The 23,491-nt window shown below is 37.6% G+C and overlaps 1 protein-coding gene across 4 annotated transcripts; it reads left to right on the top strand.

The window, feature by feature from the left end:
• Window positions 1-574: 574 nt before the first annotated feature.
• On the top strand, window positions 575-23,181 carry inf2 (inverted formin 2). Of its 4 annotated transcripts, XM_065255190.2 has the most exons (23): window positions 575-703; window positions 6,151-6,572; window positions 6,957-7,072; window positions 7,436-7,595; window positions 9,133-9,166; window positions 9,345-9,486; window positions 9,585-9,717; window positions 11,092-11,727; window positions 12,048-12,190; window positions 12,551-12,612; window positions 12,700-12,802; window positions 13,961-14,046; window positions 14,128-14,228; window positions 14,489-14,559; window positions 14,732-14,839; window positions 14,928-14,998; window positions 15,121-15,241; window positions 16,180-16,344; window positions 18,121-18,223; window positions 18,332-18,484; window positions 20,093-20,809; window positions 21,712-21,765; window positions 22,493-23,181. In XM_065255190.2, the coding sequence occupies exons 2-22, from the start codon at window positions 6,173-6,175 to the stop codon at window positions 21,762-21,764; spliced, it is 3,678 nt and encodes a 1,225-aa protein (XP_065111262.1). In that variant the 5' UTR covers window positions 575-703; window positions 6,151-6,172; the 3' UTR covers window position 21,765; window positions 22,493-23,181. The 4 variants fall into 4 exon arrangements, with proteins under 4 accessions (XP_065111262.1, XP_065111271.1, XP_065111286.1 ...); XM_065255199.2 differs by lacking the exon at window positions 21,712-21,765; XM_065255214.1 differs by lacking the exons at window positions 21,712-21,765; window positions 22,493-23,181 and having other exon boundaries at window positions 18,332-18,428; window positions 20,093-20,357.
• The last annotated feature ends 310 nt before the right edge of the window (window positions 23,182-23,491 follow it).

Raw genomic sequence — 23,491 nt, 5'->3', positions numbered from 1 at the left:
TAGTTAAAAGAGCCCAAATAAACATTAGTCACATTGTATCATCTATTTCTTAATACATTTATGTAACTTTTTTGTGGAAATTAGACAATTTTAGACAACAACAAAAAATTATGAAATGGGCAAAATAATATTTTTAATTTCTAAGATGGTGACAACTAGTCAGCACTTGTTGAACAAACTACTTAATGTTTGTAAATTAAGATCAGAGTATAAAGAGTGCAGAATCCTATTAAAAAAATGAGCAGATGAGCTGGTTTTAGCTCTTCTGCCAGCTTGGCTCTCTGGTTTTGCTGGTGTAGCAAGCTGGTCTAGTTTTTTGGTCACTTTTTAAGCTGGTATAGTGGGATTTAGCTGAAAGACCAGCTGACCCACCAGTTTTGCCAGGCTGGGGTGGAACAGCGTAAAGCAGCTACTGCCACCTTATATCAACTACATCCATCTACCAGCTTATTTCTGCTGTTCTTGGCTGATTTTTTCAGTGGGGTTAATGCAGTGAGCAGCAATGTTGTAGTTTGATTGTTGAGTTGGCCACGCCCACTATGGGGGAGGGGCGGAGTCAGGCATGTGTAGACACAGCAACATTTCACTCTCATCCAGCAGCCACGCCGAGTGTTACAAACTATCTGGAGAGACATCAGGAATGTGTTTCCTTACATCAGACCTCCAGCTTCACATCCTCAAGGACATTCAGTAGATATATCAGGTAATGTCCTCATGTTTACAACTCAAATGGATTTAGGGATATAAGGTGATTTATTAAAAGACTTTTCATTATAGAGCAAAAATCTGCTGTTTCTCAGTCAGTGATTGTGTGTATGTGGCGCTGTGGAGGAAAATTCGCCTCCATGTTTAGGAGAAGATGAGAAGATGAGGGCTTGAATTGACTGTCGGATATTTCAGAGAGTATCTATTCAATAATTATCGGGTCAATCAATGCCCTGTAAACTATTGATTATTGATCATAGCATTACATAAACATAGCAAATACAATCACGTCTGTCATCTTAATCCAAACAACTATATATCAGATTAAACATGGCTGTGTTGTTGCGTTGAGATTTGAGATTGTTCATATCATGATATAATGTTTATATAATAAATATGTGTCCATGAGTTTGGTGTTAAATGACAGCTCATGACATGTAGAAGTAAATGATTTAAATTCAAACTAAAAGTTACTGCATGATATCTATAAAGATGATTTTGAATATGATGTTACTGTAACAGAATGTAGACAACAGTTTACTTCTATGAGTGTTGCAATGGCGTTATATGGTCATGTTTGCAGTAATTTGTTTTTCATTGTTTTAATATTGTTGATCTGTGTGGGTGTTTATAGAGAGAAAGAACAGCTGCTTGTGATCAGATGCAGAGAAAGTGTTTTTCTGTACTTGATGTTAAGCAGATGTTGTGACTCTGTGTCTCTGCTGCAGGACACATCTTTATTTACTGCACTATAACCTCTTTCATTATTGAAAATGATTATCTTCGCATTCACTGCAGGATTTTGTTGAGCACAGATCGATGTCTTCTTGGTTTGTTAGCATTAGAAATTAAAATTAAATTTATAGTTGTCTTTGCTAAATGCATGCATGTGAAAAGTTGGGTTTGCATGTGAAAAGGTGTAGTGGATGGTTGCTATGATGTTGCTAGATGGTTGTTAGGGTTATGTGTTTGGTTGCTAGGTTGTTATTTAGCCTGATATTCAGTCCTCAATTCCTTTTACTCCACCAGGTGCTTTGGAAAGTTACATCTTCACAATCTGAGCATCATTTATGTCTGAAGCTCACAGATTCAAACAGTTGCACAAGGTGTTTGTGTTAAACCTGTGATACCTTGATAAACACTGTTAATGTGGTGATAGTTCATGTTTAAGATGCCTGTAAAGATGCATATTTAATTCCCAACATTATGTTTCTCATTTTTTAAATGATGCGTTATTATCTGGTTAATAAATAATAATAATAATAATAATGGATATAATAAAGGATGAAGAGAGGATTTCATTTAGAGGTTAATAACAGGCTGTTATCATTTTGGCACGATTCCTGTCATGTTAGTTGATATTGTTTGTCAAGAGCGGTTATCAAAGGGCTGCATTTGCATCGTACGGGAAGCTGCTGTTGTTTGTCCCGTTAGATTGTGTCAGAAAAAGCCTGATGCTTAGGAAATGAGGAAACCCTCAGACAGATCTGCTGAAGCTTGTAAATCAAGCATTCCTGTTATAGTAACACCCTAAGGTTTGCACAACTCTTAATACATGAAATGTTTTTATTGGCGTTTCATTGAAGTATTGCCCAGAATCTTTCAGCCGAAAGGAATGTAATATCATTGTGAGATTGATTTGATGTTTACAGGTTAACAAGAACATTGATTGTGTAGTTCAACCACCAGACTTTTACCCTTACAGGCATGTGAGACATTAGACCACTATCACACCCATGCTTCTCTTTAAAGCAAAACTAATCTATCGTGTGCATTAAGATGGTACAAATGTTGAAGGCTCTGTCGTTTGTCTGCAAGGTGAATAAATGTAAATGTATTCTGGCATCATTTTCATGACAGGTTTTGTGAGATGTACTCACTGTATTAAAAAGACGAACCAACGTGACTTAAGACAGGAAAACAAGTTTTCCTTCCTGTGCTGAAATCCTTCACAAGCGTAATCTGTAGGAGACATGGAGGTGAAATGTGTCCAGGAAATTTCAAGCATGCGGTGTAAAATTCCTTCTTGCATGAATATTTGCCTTTTTTGAGAATGTTTACAGGGCACACTTGTGACTTTATGATCATTTTACAGAAGAATGTATCATCAGTATGTTTTTTATGAGATTTTATACACAAAGTAAAGTTCTTCATTAATATGAATGTTTGTAAATACATGAAAAATATCAAATGTAATTTGTCATTAGGTACGTTTACATGCAACCAAATAATCTGTTTGTAATGGTATTGATTCAGATTGAAAAGTCTTCATGTAAACACCCTAATCAATACGATTGAGGTCGATCTGATGCAGATTTCGATTGTATTGAAAGTGGTGGTGTAGTCCGATCTGTGAGAAAGTACGCATGTAAACGGGTGAATCATAAGATCATGTTTATCTTCACCTTACCAGGCAGTAACTGGCATCCAGAGACAAACGTTCATGTAACTGGAATTTCTGGAACATTCCCAAACCTCCCAGAACAAACACATCCATAACTAAAATAGCTTTTCTGTGAGGATAAATATGTTACATTTTCCTTTAGTCAAAATGTAGAAATAAATCTGATAGCACGGTTCATTAGACATTTTGTTTCTATTTGTTCAGGTGTGTAAACTTTGATTGTGTACACAGTAATCCCTGCAGTATTCCAGTGATAATCTGTTGTGTTAAAGTGAATCAGATGGCTGATGTGTTGTGTTTAGGTCTTTCTATTGTGTGAAGTATTAGATAATCAGTGTGATGTTTGAAGCGGTGGAGGCTGAATGTGAGAGATTTTTCAATGATATGAACACTAAAACATCACATAGCTACAGTACACAACAACATCAGAAGTTTGTTTGATGACCTGGACGGGATGTTTACCTTCCAAGCAGACCCAAGGGTGAGGTTTACCTTTCTACTTTATTATCAAAGGTTGCTGCTCGAATGCTTTCTGGTTAGTGATCACTAGTGAGATGTTTTAGTCTTTAGTAAACCTAATGAATAAAACATCAGGTGAATGTTTTATTGTAGATGATGGTGACTTTCATCTTCCCAGAAAAGTTCTTAAATTCTTCGTTCTGCTTCACATATGAGGATGATGACTGCTACAGATCAGCCACTCCTGAACAAACCCAAACCTGTCTGAAAACAAACACTGACTGAAGTATATTTGTGTCCTGACCTCACACACATTCACATCTCACTCTTCATCTGTATATGAGAGAGATTTCTGTTGAATTGCAAGGTTTAGTCGGTGTTTACTTCATCATGAAATGAGGTCTGTGTTACAGCATGAGCGCAGACACATCTCAGAGACGCTTGTAACGTCGCTCCTGCCAACACTTGATGTTGAAAGTTTCTGCATGGGTGAAAATGTTAGCAGATCTCTCAGATGATTAAACATCAGTATGAAGCAAGCCTCATATTTGTTCCTCACATTTGATCCAGCATGGAGAAATGTTGAAATGTGTTTTCTTTTGCTAGTCTGGACTGTTCGGTGTTTCTGTTCGGTGCGGTGGTGGTGGGTGAGGTTTCCTTCTGTTCCCCTCTTCACATTTCCTCTCAATATGACCCCTTCTGATAGAGGTTATGTCCTTCCTTATGACAAATCTTATTGTATTTTGTTCAATGACATCCTCCTTGTTCTATTCTTTAACCTCTTTATTCTATTTGAATGTGTCAGACTTTTATAATAAGGTGTCAATCTCACAAAAACACACCTAGGCATTGGAAAAGCTCTTAAAAATGTATTTCTAATGAAAATTTCAATATGGTTTTTTTGTAAAGACATAACATTTGGTTTAGTTGTGATACAGTAGTGTTTAGCATGGGTGAAGTCTACGGTTTAATCTCATCTGAACTAATGAGCAGAAGGTTAATGGTTGCTATTATTAAACTCAACACTGTAAGCCCAGACATGTTCATTCAAATTCAAAAGTATACTCCCAGCCCTAAACATTTTACTTTTGCTTTGCTGAACAAACAAAGTAACTTCACGTTAAAAGTACTAAGATTGTTTTGTTCACTGAATGTAAAATGTCTCAACCCAGTAATACATTTTCTGTTCTACAAATAGCCTTTAAAGGTGCCGTAGAATATACAACTGTATTTATGTACGCATGGATGAATAATAAGAGTTGTGTACATGGTAAAGACATATCATGAGCCTCAAACACCATTGTTTTCTACTTTTTATGTAAACCTCATGCATGCAAAAGACCGCTGGAAAACAGACCAATCTCAACGTAACACCGACTGTTACATTACTTGCAAGATGTATGCCACAACGGTAAATTAAGTACAATGTTGTTACAATGATTAAAAAAAGTTGTGACTGCTGAGTTAGCTAGTTGCTAGTTAATGCTATATATGCTAGTAAATGCTATATGCTAGTTAAGGCTATTTGATAGCGTTCTACTATTGACGTTACAGTTACGTTTTGCAGGTCCATACTGAAAAAAACACAAACTTACCACTCAGAGACGTCCATTAACAATCTCCAAACAATTGATTATTTTTCAAAATCTGATACAGACTCAAACATAAGATCTGTTTACACACACACAGAGCTACTGAAGGAGAAACAGCCAATCAGAGCAGAGCTCAACATTATTATTCATGACCCTTTCAAATAAGATAATAATAGACCATTTTATTATAAAGACAAATCCTAGGGTTGTAAATGGACATATAAAACTGACTCTGGATAATTTTTTGCACTTAATAAAGCCACAAACCTTCTGTGCAGATATCAGAGAACAATTTAACAGATTATTACAATGCATTCTTTGGCACCTTTAACAATAATGAGAAACTTTTTCACATGTCTTATTTTATCATACTTTTATAAAACTTTTAACTTTATCTCTATAATTTTGTCTCTATAAAAAGAGGCCATCTTGCAAAGCAAATGTAACTCCAAGGAAAGCAAAGTCTTCAACTTGTTATTATTATACAGAGACCTCAACACTTTACACAGAAATCTCAATGACGGTGACAGTAATCAAATCTGACGATGAGCTCTTAACTTCACCACAAAAATAATAACCAACAATCATAACAAAAACAGCTGCAGTTGTATAAATAAAAACATCAAAACAACAGTCCTATAACAGTAGAAATATAATGTATGCATGCTGCAATCCATGATGGGTGAAATGTTGAAATCCACAGATTTAAATAAGCTTAAATAAGTTAATTCAACTGAAAACGTCTTGTTGAATGAGAGAAATCATGCATTAAACTAAAACTCTTGAGTAATGGAGGGTATATTTCAAGGTTTAGGTTATTTATTTGGGTTAAAACAAAATCAGGTTTAACATGGTAAGCGTTGTGCTCTTGATCAAGAACATCGATTTGCTGTAACTTCTTGAGTTATTTACACCGCCCTCAAAGTTGTGAAAAAGACCAAAATGAAAAGTGTTTTATAATAACCATCGTCTCTGTTTCTAACTTCACAGAATCTTCATCATCTTCATCATCATGTCTATAAAGACAGACGTAACCCCTAATAAATGGGCGATGGTGAGAGGTCGACTCGGCTCGTCTCAAGACTCCGACTCTTCGCAGGATGCCAACCTGGAGAACGCAGACGCAGAACTTTGCATCCGTCTGCTGCAGGTGCCCTCCGTGGTCAACTACTCCGGTCTGAAGAAACGTCTGGAGAGGAGCGACAAGGTCTGGATGGTGCAGTTTCTGGAGCTCTCCGGACTGGACCTGCTCCTGGAGGCTCTGGACCGGCTGTCGGGTCGAGGCTGCTCTCGAATCTCAGACGCTCTGCTGCAGCTGACCTGCGTTAACTGCGTGAAAGCCGTCATGAACTCCTCAGCTGGGATTCACTTCATCGTGGACAACGAGGGTTACGTGCGCAAACTATCTCAGGGTAAATCCACTCTTTATGTCCTTTAGAATCAGGATGCAGCAACCCACCTTAATTCAGACTACAAGAAAATATTTTGATTTGATGATATGCTGAGTAAATGCTGAAAGATTTGTAATTTCCAAAGCCGTTTACTTTTCTTAGACTAAGAGGTCAGGATAGATTTGAGAAAACACACACATTCCCGTTGAGCAGAGCAGTGGTCATGGTATCTGCATTGCTCAACATTGTTCACACCTATCACATGCTTAGCTGTTTTTTTGCCATAAGAAGTACAAAGTTCACATTACGTCCCCCAAAACCCTAACACATCCCATCAGTTGAGACGGAGGAAACGCATGGAGGAAGAATCTAACAATGCGGTGGTACCTTTCCTCTTTCTTCCAGCTCTGGACACCTCCAACACGATGGTGAAGAAGCAGGTATTTGAGCTGCTGGCGGCCCTCAGTATGTTCTCTTCAGAAGGACACAGACTGGCTCTGGATGCCCTCGAACATTACAAGGCAAGTGTCTCTTAAACAAACCAAACACAAGTGTTCACAGTTACTTTGTGTGCACATTTAAGGGCTTCTGTGAATCTAAAGTTATTGATTTTAAGTCACAAAGAAGCAACTTTGAACCTTTAAACTTTATTGCGATATACTCAGTGTTATAGAGTTGTTGTTTTGGTAAAGTGTGCCTTTGTTCTGTATTACACGACTTCATATCATCTCAGCTTGAGTCAAAAAGAGATTTGTGGCCTGATTTTTCCCAAAAACATAAACACTGATTTTACGTCATGAGTTTGTTTGTTAGGTATTTGAAAGCAGATATTATGATCATGTTCAGATGACATTACTGATAATTTGAGTTGTTTTCTTTTAAAGTCTGTAAAGATTCAACAGTATCGCTTCAGTGTGGTTATGAATGAGCTCCAGACTACAGATAATGTGCCTTATATGGTGACTCTTCTGAGCGTCATCAACGCCTTCATCTTCAGCATCGATGACCTGCGTCAGAGAGACAAAATGCGGCAGGAGTTTATTGGTATGTTTAAATAAACAGAAATCCTTTGGGTGGCTATACTTGACACATATATATATTTAACATGTATTATATTATGGGCAGTGGCGGCCGGTGACTTCTTTTTTCAAGGGCGCTCGATGCAAAGTTCGTCATGTCAAAGTAAGTGCGTGCTGCAGACGCGTCTAAAGGGTTTAAAATAAAAGAGACGCTTAAACACGTGATACACATGGTTCACATGACGCAACAAACACATATTTTGAAAATGCAAGCAACACACGTGACACTCTGAACACATATTTTGAATTTGCACCCTTGGGATGAGCAGTCACGAGCCGCCACTGACCACGGGCCTGTTGAATGCTTTATTCTGATTGGTTGAGAAATGTTCCACAGGTATGCATTCTTTTTTTGATAAACGCACACCTGACCTTTAAGATGTCTAAAAATAACCATCAGAGCAATGTCTAAGAGGAATAATTCACTCCAGTCTTTTAAATTGTTTCAAATAAATGGTCTCCTCTTTGGGTCGTGCCGCATTACCACCTTGTGTGTGCATTATTTTACAATAATTCAATGGCCCGTTGTCAATTATATATTTTTTTATGTAAAATACATTGTTTTACAGTGCTTTTATGTTTTCTGCTTCATAGTAGCATAATATAGATGAACTACAGTACCAGTCAAAATGTGGCTGATTTTATGGCTGTGCTCCTTAGGATCTAAATGTCTACGTTTAAAGTCCTGTTTTGTAGATGGATAACAATTGTGCATACATGTGATTAACTTTACACGGTTCAAATAAAAAATCAGTCCAGAACTGTTTTATATAGTTTATAATCATCTCATTATTCTCCTCATGAAGTTGACATAATCTCCACAAGGCATTAATATTGTCAGATAATCCCACACGTACAGTTGTGTGTTCTCATGGAATAATTATTCTAAAGCACCAACCAATCAGAAGAAAGAATAAGCCGCTGTGTCTGTTCATTTGACTGGTAGTATATATAAAAAATATTCACATTGTAAGTCACTTAAAGATGTTATTCTATAGATGCTTTACTGTGACATTGATTAAGTTCATTAAAGAACACTAGCAGACTGCATACTACATACTAGATAGTAAACTACAGTGGTGTGTGAACTAGTATCTCAGAAATTAATTTAATTATTTTAGTTTTGACTTTTGCTCAAGTTTTGCGTAAAATTCAAAAAATGACAACATTTGTGAAATAAGTGATGACATAAATGATTTGTGGTTCATTTGATTACACTAAATAAGAGAAGGTCAAGTTTGTGTTTGCATGGTGGGACATATCATACAGACATTATACAGAAATATCACACCTGTGTGCATACTACATAATGTAAAAGTAGTATGCATAGTATGCCAGTGTGCTATTCTAGACACAGCCACTGGGGTGATGATCATGTCTTAACTGTGTTCACCTGTGCTGTCAAGTTACCTGTGCTGCGACTAATCTGACCTTTCTAACACACAGTAGTGGAATAGTTTGTGTGTTAATTCATGGATATTAAATTAATTTTTCTCCACCAGGATTACAGCTGCTTCAGCTACTGCCAAAGCTAAGGTAATCTGAATTTGAATTCATGTAAGTGTAAAAGTGATCTTTCCCTTAAAAAATTAGAAGAACTGCAAACTAACAAAGGATTGAATTTGACAATTACACTGAAGTTCATGTTTAAGGACAGATATCTGTGTGTTGTCCTACACAAACAGTGTGTATGTATGTTGTGTGTGTGTGTTAGGGAACAGGATGATGAAGACTTGATCATTCAGTGTGAGGCGTTTGAAGAGGCCATGTCTGACGATGAAGAGGAGCTCCTGAGGGTTTATGGTGGGATTGATATGAATGACCCTCAGGAGGTTTTCACATCACTCTTCACTAAAGTGAGCGCTGTATTTTGTCACTCATCTCTGGTCATTACATGGTGATCATTGTTTTTGAGGATATATGACCAACAGTTTCTCATCTCTCGTGTTTTTAGGTTAGCAGTTTCCCATCATCCCTACAGCTGTTGTCTATATTACAAGCATTACTGCTGTTGGGTCCTGAGCGAGTGGATATCTGGCAGGCTCTGGAGGTTCTTAGTAACCGAGCCATTATGATAGCACAGAACTGTGAGTTCTTCTTCATTAATCACTTTGTCCTTTAGTATGAAGATCAGCTACAGTATAGTCTTACCAAAGCTTAGTAATGTCAGGTTTGGGATACCACAGTGATTTTAAAATCATGGTAGTCTTTGTTGTACTGTTTATGATGTATGTCCAGTAGTGTTTGAGATCGTCCTATTGTCAGCCTGTGAGATTGCCGATACACAATAGTATCTGGGGGCGGGGCAGTAGTTTGCTCATTTATTTGTAATTTTTTTACTTTTTTATGACAAGACACTTAAATGGGTGGACAAAAAGGAAGAAAGGGCAACATTGTCATAACGGCAACCTTCTTAAAACAAATGCCATTAGTTCATCCGCGTCATTAAGTACAGGTGCTCTAAAATTTCCTGCATACAACGTAGTGGGAACAACAAACTCACTGGTTTTAACCCTCTGCCCGCCTAACAACCTCTCTAATGCAAGGAAATGTCAGAGCTGTGCGTATTACAAGTTCAGGTGCTAGGGGGATTCCATGCCGTGTGCTAAGGTCCAAGCAAGAGTTTAAGAATCTGCTCGCATTACAAACTCTCTCGCGCAAAATGAAGCCCACAAACCCTCTCATGCAGGAAAAAGCATGCAATGCGTATGTTAATGTGAAACTATGATGATGATGATGATAATAACTATTCGCCAGCTGTCATCATGAAAGCCCGCTATTAAGGATATGTCTGACGATCGTCGATACATGATACTATCGGCACAACCCCAGTGTCAAGGGTAAATAAACAGTACTGTTATGTTATTTTACCCTCTGATTCCATCACATCGCCATTGTATTTCTGTTTTAAGTGCTCCTAAAATGAGAATAAAGTAGTAGTGTTTATCTAATCCAGCTCAGTTAAGACTAATGTTGAGAAAAATTGTTCAGTTTGGTGTTTAATTAAGATATGTGATGCTATAGTTGTCTGAATGTCTTCCTGTGTTAAATCTTTAGACCACGTGTCTCTACGAGAACTTCAGCTTTTGATCATAGCAACAAGCTCATGAGATGCTCTTCTGTGGAAACATTCAAAAGTTCCTCTTGCTCTGGTTGTTTTGTGGTTAAATTAATAGCACTGATGAAACTTTCAGAATGTTGTCATGTAAGACAACTTGTGTGTTACAAAAACTGCTCATGAGAATTTTAACCTTAACAGAAACATCTAGTTTGTAAATTGCTTTAATTTTAAGCGTCTGCTAAAGTGTTTGTGTAATACATTTTTGTGTAATACAGTATGTGTTCCCAATTTTGGTAATATTTTAGGTTGCCATTTGAAGTCCATTAATGAATCTGTAGTTAATAGTCACAATTTCCAAGAGTCCAATGACTGATTTTATTCTTTGATGGATTTGTTTTAGCTGAGATGGAATCGTGTGAGAAGATACTGCAGCGCCTCATCTTTGCAAAGGAATCGTCCAAAGGTTCTTTTGAGGTTGATAGTCGTGTGCACCACAAAAAGAATCAAGCCATTCAGACTGAGATGAATGATGAGAAACTACAATGTTCCTGCAGATCAACCAGTCAGGAACCACTCAGCAAGATTTCAACACCACCAACCTCTCTACCGGGTGTGGGTTCTGCTGTCATCTCAACAGTGCCTTTAAAAACAGCAGCTGTGCCTCCACCGCCACCACCACCACCTCCTCCTCCTCCTCCTTTACCAGGGATGGGCTTTGGAGGTCTGCCACCACCTCCTCCTCCTCTACCAGGGATGGGCTTTGGAGGTCCTCCCCCTCCTCCTCCTCTTCCAGGGATGAGCTTTGGAGGTCCTCCACCACCACCTCCTCCACTGCCTGGATTAGGATGTCCTCCACCTCCACCAGGTTCTGGTCCACCGTGCCCTCCTCCTCCTCCAGGTATGGGGGATGTGATTGTGGCAAAGAATTTCCAGGCTCTTGGGCAGTGTTACAGCATGCCTGTGAAGAGTGGCCCCTATCCAACCCTACGAATGAAGAAACTCAACTGGCAGAAACTGAATTCCAGAGCAGTTACGGGTGAGATATCACACTTATCAAAACAAAACAGCGTATAAGAGGAACTTAAACAAAACCAGTGGAGCAGTTTATTATTTGACATGTATATAAACCATCCTCTATCTTCTATGATGTTAATCTTTTTTTATCTACTTCAACTCTATTCCTGCATGTAACACAGCTTTGTAGACTGTGCTTACTGTTGGCTCTTTATGAGTAATGCTTTTTCATTTGGATAATGAATAAATGTAATGTAGGTGTGTCTGGTACACTCAAAGTTCATATGAGGATTAAATGTCGTAAGTGACCCATCTCACATAATTGTTGTGGTTGTTTTATAGATGGTGCTTCGATGTGGTCATCAGTTCCAGCTGATTCTCCGTTAGAGCCGAACTACACCAGTATTGAACAGCTCTTCTGTCTGCCCGTGTCTGAACCCAAAGACAAAAGCACTGTCGCTCCAACCAGAAAAGAAACCAAAGAGGTTTTAATAATCTTCAAATGAATATATCCTGCAAATCTGCTTTATTTTTAAATGAAGGCCAGTTGAATTCTTTAATTATTTGGGTGTCTGGATTAATCCGGATGTTTGCGTGATGGGACTTGATTCAGTTTTTTTGGAATGACTGTAACTGGGTATTGTTTAAGGATTTGTATGACAGGCCGTGTTGAAATTGGAGAGATTTATAATGACAGCCAGATAAAAGGAAAAAGCATTAGGTGGAGCATACTTAAACTAAATGAAATTCACTGGAACTACATGCAGTTGTGACTTGTACAATACGACCGTAAAGAGGTATTGAAATATGATTAAAGCTTGACTTTGTTTTTTGTTTTTCTTCAGATATCCTTTATTGATGCCAAAAAGAATTTGAATCTGAATATATTTCTTAAACAATTCAAGTGGTAAGATCCTGAACAAAAAAAAAAAACATCTTCAAACCTTGATATTTTAACTGGACCTTCATAGATGTTTGGTTGTCCTCTGAACAGCTCTAATGAAGACTTTGTGATGATGGTGCAGAAAGGCGATTGCTCTAAATTTGATGTGGAATCCCTGAAACAGCTTCTTAAACTACTTCCAGAAAAACATGAGGTTTGTTTCCAGCACTGAGTGCGATTGATGCTTTGATCTGCATCTTAGGGTAAAGTGTGTCATTCATGCACTACTAGGTAGGGATGCACCAAATGTTCAGCAAGGAAATTATTTGGCCGAAAATAGCAAAAAATACTTTTTTAAATAATTGTACAGCACAATGAGGTCTTTGACAACGTGATCGAATAGCAACCAGTGGAAAGTATGAGACCCAAATACAGCAAACATGTTGGTGATATCATTTTAAAGTGTCTGAGAAAGATGCAAAAACATACAGCACTATAAGTTTCATTTATCATTTAAAAACAAGACATCCTGAACAGCATGCAGCGTATGAGAAAGACACAGAGGTGGTGATCCTGGGTATCTGCTGAATGCACAAGCGCAGAGAACGAGAGACTTTAGTTTTACATTACGTCATAGAACGACAAAGAGCATCAGCGGTATGTAATAAAAACTTCCTTGAACCAGTAAACTGCTACAATGACAAACACGCTTTTATTAAACCAGAAAATAAAATGTTTATTAACAAAAACTTTTTCCTCTGTCACGCTCCTGTCAACTTTGCTGCCGTCTCTCTTTCTCTTCGCTCATGCTTGACCGTGCGTCTGCTGTTCAACATACAGTGCTACATTAGCGTCGTTGCAAGTTTCTTAAGGCGGAGTAATGAATTGGTTATTTGCATTTTGTGCAAGAATAGAAGATCAGATTAATATCCGTTTAGCCAGCACTCATTTATGTGGTCGAATGTAAATTGAACAGTTTTAAGTGACCAGGTGTAAAAGGCCTTATAATGACAGCTGAAATGTTACAATTTCAGTGTTAAATAATGTGAAATAAATATCATAAAAAGGACATTCTGAAATTCTAACTTTTCCAATGATTAGATGGAGAAATTTGGCAAAATAATTCAGTTGTTCAGCTGAGTGTAAATTTTTTTGCTTCGGCCAAAGAGTTTTCCTTTCGGTGCATCTCTACCACTAGGGTCACTGAACACAATTGCAAAAACAAAACATTTTTTATTATTTGGTTGAGTCAGGCCGAACGCATTAACAGATCAGTGTGTTTGAAATCATCCGTCTGACTCTTATACTGTAGTTAAACTAAGATATAATGAAGTACTTCAAAACACCTTTAATTATATTTCTCTGCTTCTAGATCGACAACTTGAAGTCATTTCAAGGAGATCTAGACAAGCTGGCCAGTGTTGACCGGTTTTACCTCTTACTTTTGGCTGTACCATGGTAATATTACATTTGACCTGTTACGAGTTGAAGTGTTTTAAAGTCATGAAGATGTGATGATATGTTTGTGTTTGTCATCAGTTATAAGCTGAGAATTGAATGCATGTTATTGTGTGAAGAGACTCAGTCTACACTGGAGATCCTGAAGCCCAAAGTTCAGCTGATAGAGTCGGGCTGTGAGAGTAAGTTTATGTCTGATCTGATCTGATCTCTCAACTCTTTCCTGTACAACCAGAAGTCAACTACATCAACATAATGCTATTATTGTGAATGACTCATTTTTAATAAGTATTTTGAAAGCTCTTTCTCCATTGTTTATATTCAAGACCATACATGCTGAGTAGTCGTTGACTGTTTTAATAATATGACCATGTTTGTTACAATGTTTACCTTGGTAAATGAATGCAGGTTTAAGATGTGCGTGCGTGTGTTTCTCCGGCAGGTCTCAGACAAAGCTCTCTGCTGCCCAGTTTCTGTAAGCTTATCCTTGATGTCGGAAACTTTCTCAATTATGTAAGACACTCAATGATCGTACTCTTTATTATTGCTCAGTTGAAATTATTTAATTTGGTAACATTAGGCTCAATGGTTTGCTGGTTTATTAAATCTCTAGGTCAGTTTGGGAATTTTGGCCAGCTTAACACTGAATTAGTTCCTCATCTAATAAACTTTTTCTTTTTATCAGGGAAGTCACACAGGAAATGCTGAGGGATTCAAGATTGGTTCCCTATTGAAACTCACAGAAACCAAAGCAAACAAGAGTCGCATCACTCTCTTACATCACATACTGGAGGTGCTGTGACATCACTGCTTTAACATTCATCCTTTCAGTATAGATTTCTGATAAATGAGGAAGATATAATTATTGCTGTGTTTTTTAGGAAGCAGAATTAAACCACCCAGAGCTGCTGAATCTTCCAGAAGAAATTGAGGCCTGTGAGAGAGCTGCTGGGTAAATACAATTCAACACACTGTTGTTGTGTACTGTGAATAGTTGTTTCATAAAGAGTATGTGTCACAAGATTAGCGTTGGCATTTCAGTCTGAACTGGTTCTGTGTTTCTTTCTCTCTCAGTATAAATCTGGACTCAATCCAGTCCGAGACCTCTGCTCTTTTGAAACGGTTGAGAGATGCTGAGAAGAAAGTTTCCTCTTCAGTTGATGATGTCAGAGATCAGTTCACAGGACTCATTCAGGTACAAATCATTCAGAATTCAATTCAACCATGTGTCTGTCACGCTCAATGAGTAAATGTGTGCATGATGATGTGATAGGCTTATGCTCAACTTCACAAAAACATGCCAGGTTCCCACATGTCCTTGAAAGTTTGTGAATCTGGGGGGGAAAATTCAAGGCCCTGGGAAGTTTTTGAAAATATACATACATAGATACAGGTCATTGAAAGTGCTTGAATCTATTTTATGCAAGACATTTTCTGGAAAAGATCCATATTATTACCTGTGTAGTGTAGGAAAATATCATAAAAATTCTAGACTTTTTAAGCACACATACTAAACTTGTTGCTTGTATCTTCTGTACGCGAATGTTGATTCATACCAAAATGCTTTTTTGCATAGTTGTGTTTGACACATGAAAGCGTCTCTGGTTACGTATGTAACTGTTGTTCCATGAGAAGAGAACGAGACGCTGCGTCTCCTTTGCCATACTTCCTGCGTCCCTGTAACGCCGTCTTTGGCAATATTTCAGCTAGCGATATACTTCCTGGCTCCCGCGTCACCCTGTCTGTGTCGTTAAGCCTCACCATTGGTTGAATTTGATATACACATTCAGACACACTTACCCCTGGAGGCGTCCCCAAAGTGTCACCGCAGTGATGCAGCGCGAGTTCCCTCGAAAGTGAACTGTAACAATGTATCTTAAAAGGTAACACGATGTAACCTTGCTCTCACTTGAAATGTGTCCCCACATTTAGTCCTTGAATTTGAGGGTATAGGACCTGGAAAGTCCTTGAAAGGTCCTTGAATTTGAAGTTAACTAAGGTGTGGGAACCCTGAACTTGCTACTTTATTTAATTCAGTGTTTTACCAGTGGCTGAATGATAAAATCAAACATGCATGAGGTCAGAAAGTTGTGTATCTGGAGTCTAAATGATAATGACTTGATGTTCCTGCAGAAGAACCTGATAGCGTGTGAATCTCTTGAGGAGCGTTTTACTCGTCTAGAAAAGAAGAAGAGTGATCTGGCTCAGTATTTCTGTGAAGATGTTTCTCAGCTCTCACTTGAGGAACTCTTCAGTAACATCAAGATCTTCCGTGTGCTCTTCGTCAAAGCACTGAAGGTAAGTCATCTGCTTCAACCCAAAATTAACTTAAATAAACCCCAAGATTGCTTTTGATATAAATAGACTTGTGCTGGATTGTAGTCAGTACTACAGATCAACAAATATCTTTGATCATTTTAATATTTTGCATCCCTTGTATGTACAAAGTATTGCAAATAGAGCAGTGGTTTGCAATAACTGACCATTTTAAAGGATTATTCCACTTTCATAAAAAATCCAGATCATTTACTTACCCCCATGTCATCCAAGATGTTTGTCTTTCTTTGTTCAGTCGTGAAGATATAAGATGTTTTTTGAAAAAACATTCTAGGATTTTTCTCCATATAGTGGACCTCAAAAGTTTACAATATCAATGCAGCTTTAAAGAGTTCTATACGATCCCAATTGAGACAAAAGGGTTTTATCTAGAGATACCATGCTCATTTTCACCAAAAACATAAAGCACTTTAAAACCACAACTTCTTGTCTTGCACTGGTAGTGTGATGCGCCAGTGTATTATGTAATCACGTCAAAAGGTCGTATGACGTATGCGAGACAACCGCTCCAGTGTTTACAAGTGTGGAGAAAGAGGAGCATTCAGATGTTGTTGTTGTTGTTGTGTGTGTAATGATATGAATTAATGTCTGTGTGTCAGTTTATCGTTTAAAGGAAGAGATTTTAGCTTAATTACTGTATCCCCAGAGTTAAGTAAGTCCATACATGCCTTTCTCATCTCTGTGCGTGCTGTAACTCTCTGACGCAGCCCCCGCTAGCTTAGCTTAGCACAAAGACTGGAAGTGAATGGCTCCAGCTAGCATACTGCTCCCAATAAGTGACAAAATAATACGAACATTTTCCTATTAATGTGTTGTGATTTGTATAGTCACAACGTGTACAAATAACAAGGTCATATGAGACACAGCCATCTTTTAACAGTATACAGACTGGGAACTATATTCTTAGAAGACGAAGCACTGCTACTTGGGCGGAGTGATTTGCAAAACTCTGACCGAACTCTCTGCTCCTCACCAGGGGCTTCTCGGGTGCTGCGAGCAAATCACTCCGCCTATACAAATCACATCACATAAATAGGAAAATGTTTGTGTTATTTTGTCACTTATTGGGAGCAGAATGCTAGCTGGAGCCATTCACTTCCAGTCTTTGTGCTAAGCTAGCTGGGGCTGCGTCAGACAGAGTTCCTGCACGCACGGAAATGAGAGGTATTTATGGACTTATCTAACTCTGGGGGATAAGGTGAATAAGCTAAATTCACAAAATGTGAGCATGTTCCTTTAAAATGATCCGGAAGTGTGCGAGTCACCCATGCATCGCGTGACCTTTCCACGTGATTACATAATATGTAAGGTCACACTGGCGTGTCTTGCACTAGCTGTGAGATAAGAAGTTGTGTTTAAAGTGCATATGTTTTTGCAAAAATGACAGTCGCCTCGCTAGATAAGAACCTCATGCCTCGGTTGGAATTGTTTAAAACCCTTTGAATCTGTGCTGAAACTGCAAACCATTGAGGTCCACTATATGGAGAAAAATCTTGGATGATGAGGGGGTGAGTAAATTATAAAAAAATTTATGAAAGTGGAGTAATCCTTTAATAATACTCTCACAGAGAAAATGTTAATTATTTTTTTGCATATCTTTCTTTTATATCAAGCAGTCCTAATAGATACTGGATACCTTAGCAACGGTTCATCAGCATCCCCCAGTGTTAAAATCATCTTGATTATCATGAGCGGGTTATGTTAGCATGACTGATGTTATTTTGTTTCTTCTTGCAGGAAAACAAGATTCGAAAAGAACAAGCTGCTAAAGCGGAGAAGCGCAAACAGCAGCTGGCGGAGGAGGACTCTAAGAGACAGAAAGGAGAAGATGGAAAGATTAGTGAGTTATTTCATTAACCAATTGTGTGTCTGCGCTTCCTCCGAAGAAAACAAATCAGTCTTCAGTAATAATAGCGCAAGATTGAGTTTTATATTTCTGTACCTCCAGTCAGACGAGGACCCCCGCCTCCGGAGGACGACTGTATCATTGACCAGCTCTTGGCGGATATACGAAAGGGTTTCCATCTGAGAAAGACTCGTCCCAGGTGCGAAATGGAAAGTGCGTCTTCTAGTGAAATTCATAGGGATACGGGAGAGCCTGGTAAGACATGAGGCTGTCAGACTCTCCGCAGAAGTCTCAAACGCATCCGTTTCCTCCGGCCAAATGCACTTCTGTCTGTGTTGAGTAGATTCTTGGGGTCATATCATGTTTGACGGATCATAAATTGATGCATCACAGCACAGATCACTAATGCTGATAAGAGCATAAAGATCAATTAACTCAACAGAGCTGTCAATCATTCTACATGTCAAGATGTTTAATTAGTTTATTTAAACGTTTATTATGAATCAAGATCACACAGAATGATATGACCCCTTTAAAGAGCAATTGTGTTGCCTGTCCACTCACATTTAGAATTGATGCTAGAGATGAAAAGGAGCGTTTGGACTTCTGGGGTTTGAGCCTGTTTGTTCACTGCCTGCTGGACCAATAGGAGGCTTTGCTGCTCACGACTCATCTACATACTGAAGTTTTTAGGCAATGTCTAAAACTGCAAACGTGCATGTAAATAAATATAAATTAGTAGGGGTGTCCCCGAATAAACATTTACATATTCGAATTAGAATTGTCAAATCTTGCCTGTATTTGACTGATAGTTGCATCATCCGTGTATGCATGGGTTGGGAGCCAGACAGTCAACAAATGGGTAACTTTTATTTTCATTCAAAAGCAGCACACAGAAAAAAACTTAATTTATTATCAAATTAATCATGACAAAAAAAAAACATCAGCATATGACACCAAAATTTGGGATTTTTACCGTAAATGATAAAAACTAAGCTGTATATACAATCCCTTAAATGTCACACTCAAAATACTGAAATTAATGATTTTATGGGCACTACTGATTCTTATATCATCATTTGTTTCAGGAATAATTTGAAAGTGAACATCAACAATAATATTAAATCACAAGAGACAATCGTGTCCGGCATAAATATACAGTGAAGATATATTTAAGTGTTATCACTTAAATTTCAGGAACAGCTTAACATTTGACAAGATAACACCCCTGTTTTAAATACATAAAAAAATACATATACTCCACAGAGCACCTAGCACATTCGGCTAAATTGCATGTGCCAGAACGCAACGGCGCAACATCGATAAAACGAAAAGCAATCCAACATTAACAGAGTTAAATTAGATTAGAATTGACCTTTACTTGACTTTGTTTTTTATTTATTTTAAAGTGCAGAACATGTCCCTCTGCGCTTAAGGCATATTGCACAAAACACAAGCCACAAATGGTGAAATCCGATGATAAAAAAAATATTTATTGAAAGCTACTTTCCACACATTATTTAATATCAGATCATGTGCACCCTTATTTGCCAAAACTGAATGATCCTCATTTCATAAAACATCTGCGATTCGACTGTGAAACATCGAATCTTCGACTATTCGGGGTCACCCCAAAAATTAGAAACACAAGCTGTAAGTGCATGAAAACATTTAGCGCTCATCATCACTCAACGCAGAGCATTTCATTGTAGAAGTGATGTTTTTTTATTGGTACAAAAAGTGCAGGTGTTGTTAAGTATAATGCTTCTGCGCTTTTGCTTCTTGCTGTCATGTCCATTTCTCTACTCAACTCAAACGTATAGCGTTGATGAAACAAATCGATTTCTTCTTGTTCTGATGCAGCAAGTGTCATGTCTGTAGAAGAAACTGGCTCATCTGCCATCGGAGCATCTCCAACAGTACAAGATTCTACTCAAGAAGATCCGGTCAAAGATTTCGTCTTCAGTCCCAAAGGTGAACACACATCGCCGGGTAACGGTGAGTCAGAGACTTGCTCCCGAGACGTACAGGAGACCCAGTCACCTGAAACCACAGATATCTCCACACAGCACAACCCCTCTGTGAGCACCGAATCTGAGGAAAACACTTCTGTAGACACATCATTATCATTATCATCAGCTCAGGAGAAAAACAATGTAAATCAGACTGATCCATTACCCAGGTGCCTTACGCTGAAAAATACAGATCAACCAGATGAAAACCATAATGGGAATAATATCCGAGCAACAGGAGAGGATTTGAATGCAAATCCAATAAAGACGCCTGACCCTTTAAATTCAGCTGCTTATGTGGACTCATGTCTCAACGGTGGCTGTGAAAATAATGACTCTGTAAAAGAAAATAATCAGGATCAAGTGGATGAAGCGATTCAGTCCCGTGATGATCGTGTAGACTGCAATGGAAACGAGTCGACGGAAATCACTGTTGAAACGCAGCGGTCGCATGATGAACTAGATGGAGAGCGCTCACAAACTCCACCCAGTCCTGATGTAGACCCCGCCCCTGTGAAAGCTGAAAATAATAAACGTTTCTTTCAAAGAAACAAAAAAAGCAATGAAGGTAATCCATTTCTATATCTAATAAAAGTCATATTGTTCAGCACTGGTGTTTGGAACCCAAAGTGTCTTTTTTTTTTTAAACACTAAATATATTAATAAATACATTAAATATGTCCATAGGAACTGCAGGGATGTTTCTGGAAAACATGTTCAGGTCATATTTTACCCTACATCAAGGGCTGGTTTCTCAGACAGGGCTTATTTTGGTCCCAGACTAAACTGCATGTTTGAGCTGCCTTCATTTAAAAACACCTTGCATTAATGGATCTTATCAATGCCATTGTTTTGTCTCAAATTGCAAACAGTAAAGTTATTTTTTTCTACGGTATGTTTGTAAAAACTAATTAAAACTTAGTTCTAGTTCTGGATTAATCTAAACCCTGTTTGGGAAACTGCTCCCAGAAGAAATTAAACATTTTCCATGAAGTAATTTAAGACCCTTTTATGACCCTTTTTTTTAAAAAATAATTTTATTTATTTTTTAAGATTTATTTTGTCGAGTTGTGACATCATAGATGAAGACAATCAAGAGTCACAATTTGAGGGGATCTTTGTCATGAAGAAAATCTTATTGGTCTTAATTTTCTTTAATCATCTCTTTATTTCTGTGGTGTTTTGGGTGAAATATGACCGACATGTTCATGACAGGTTTTAAAACCATTCACCCCATAAGCATCTCCTCATCAAGTTAATGGATCGTCATTCTCACTTTTTATGACAATCCCATTAAACTTTTAATCATCGTCATTATGAACATGAGTTTGTCTTTTCTCATCCCATTACTGTCATATGTCAAATATCTGTGTGAGGTTAACCATCAACCTTGCAGTGATGTAATGTTCTGCACATCCATTAAATGTCAATGGTTCCTTTAGCGTTTGTCTTTTTTTTTAACCCTTTAAGTGGAGGGTAACAGAAGGAATGGACGCAGTAAAAAGGCGTGTGTGTTACAGTAAGGTAGGTCAACGCCTCGCTGCCCAACTAACTGAGCGTCCGTTTAAATCCGTCTAAGTGATGTCTTTCTGCTTACCAACATGTTTATGACTTGTGACATAACCTTCTCGTCTCTAAACTTTGGGATTTTATTGGATTTGGGGGTCTTTGTCATTCATTTGTGTAAACTACATTGAATCATGTTCACACGTACAGTGTCTTTAACATATTAATCAGTTCTTGTCTTGATCATAACTGATTCAGATCTAACAAAATGTTGCCTGTTTGTGATTTTAACCTGCTTGTCAATGATCTCTGTCCTAAGTTATATTGATATGATTTGTAATAATTTTCCTATGAAGTTCAACCCAGGAGTGTAACTATAATGAAACCGTGAGTTGTTTCTGTCTGTATGTAAGGCAGTTAATGATGCTGCTGTTGTGACCTTTGACCTTTATATCTGACATTCCTGTGTCTTCTGTATCGTAACTTTAATCTGTCTGAAGAATGGAAGATAAGCAAAGTAAATATTTGTGTAATGGGTCAGAATGAAAACTTGTCATGCTCTTCTTGGGTGAACAAAGAACTTCCTGTAAGATGTTTTTTTGAGTGTTAGGAAAGGTTTGATCTTTGACATCATGATGTTTATCTCCCTAATGATACCAGAAGGCTTTCTTAAAATTCCTTTGTGAAATCCGAGTTTCAGTCAAAAGATTATGTAGTTTAATTGAGTTTTTTTCTCACACTGCAGGAAAATTGAGGAAAAAGAAACTCAAAGGCAGAAGGAAATGTTAAGCGCGTTCCTCCGGTGATTCTGCTTTAAATCTCCGGAAGCCTACAGACTGACCTGAGATCAGCGCACACCACACACAATCTGCACCTTATACAGTGGAGGACCAATTTATGGCGTGCTTACAAGAAACACATTGTGTATTTGTGTTTGGTTTAACAAAATATGTATTTTTAAATGCAAATTTTGACCTAACTTTGTTTTAAAAATTTGCACACCATAAGATAAGTTTGATACACAAAAATTGTTTACATGCATTACAAGAGTATTTAAAGAGTTGGATGTAAAGAATAATCATTAATCATGGATTATAGCTGTGTGTTTTTACAAAACATTTAATATGCTTTGCTACCGCTGGAAATTAAGACATGTACTGTTTACTAATAATATTGCTCTGAATGTAAACTTTATACGTTATGAATATTTTGGTATTACCAATTAAAGTATTAGTTTGTATAAATTCTAAAATAATAATGTAATAAAAATGCCTACCTGTAACAAACATTATTAGGATTGTATTTAGAATTTGTGGTGGATTATGAAATCATTCACGTCACGTGTAAGTTTCGTATGGATGTCAGGATGTATTTCATGCCTATCAAGAGTATGCTCAATTTATAAATTATATAAATAAAAATGTGCAAATAATACTGGTTAAGGTTTGTGTTCATGCATGTTGTTGATTTTTACATTGAAATTGAAGTTCATGGAGTGCAGAAGAAGTTAATCATGGGATGTTATATCGCATACTCAGCACTAAAGTTTGAAATAATGCAGTGCTTTGTTATTTATAGGCACGTGCTGTTATAAATTGATTTGTAATGCAATACAGTTCATCTCCTGTGGGGGGCGCTTGATTTATTCCCTTTTAGGCCGCATTCAAATATCAGGACTTTTTTGTTTTATTGTAAATCTAAGCCTTGTTTTATATATAACAGTACCAATGATTCGTTAATCTCA

The sequence above is a fragment of the Paramisgurnus dabryanus genome, chromosome 17 (genome assembly GCF_030506205.2).
Source record: "Paramisgurnus dabryanus chromosome 17, PD_genome_1.1, whole genome shotgun sequence".
Taxonomy (NCBI): domain Eukaryota; kingdom Metazoa; phylum Chordata; class Actinopteri; order Cypriniformes; family Cobitidae; genus Paramisgurnus; species Paramisgurnus dabryanus.
This window is presented reverse-complemented; position numbering and strand designations above follow the sequence as displayed.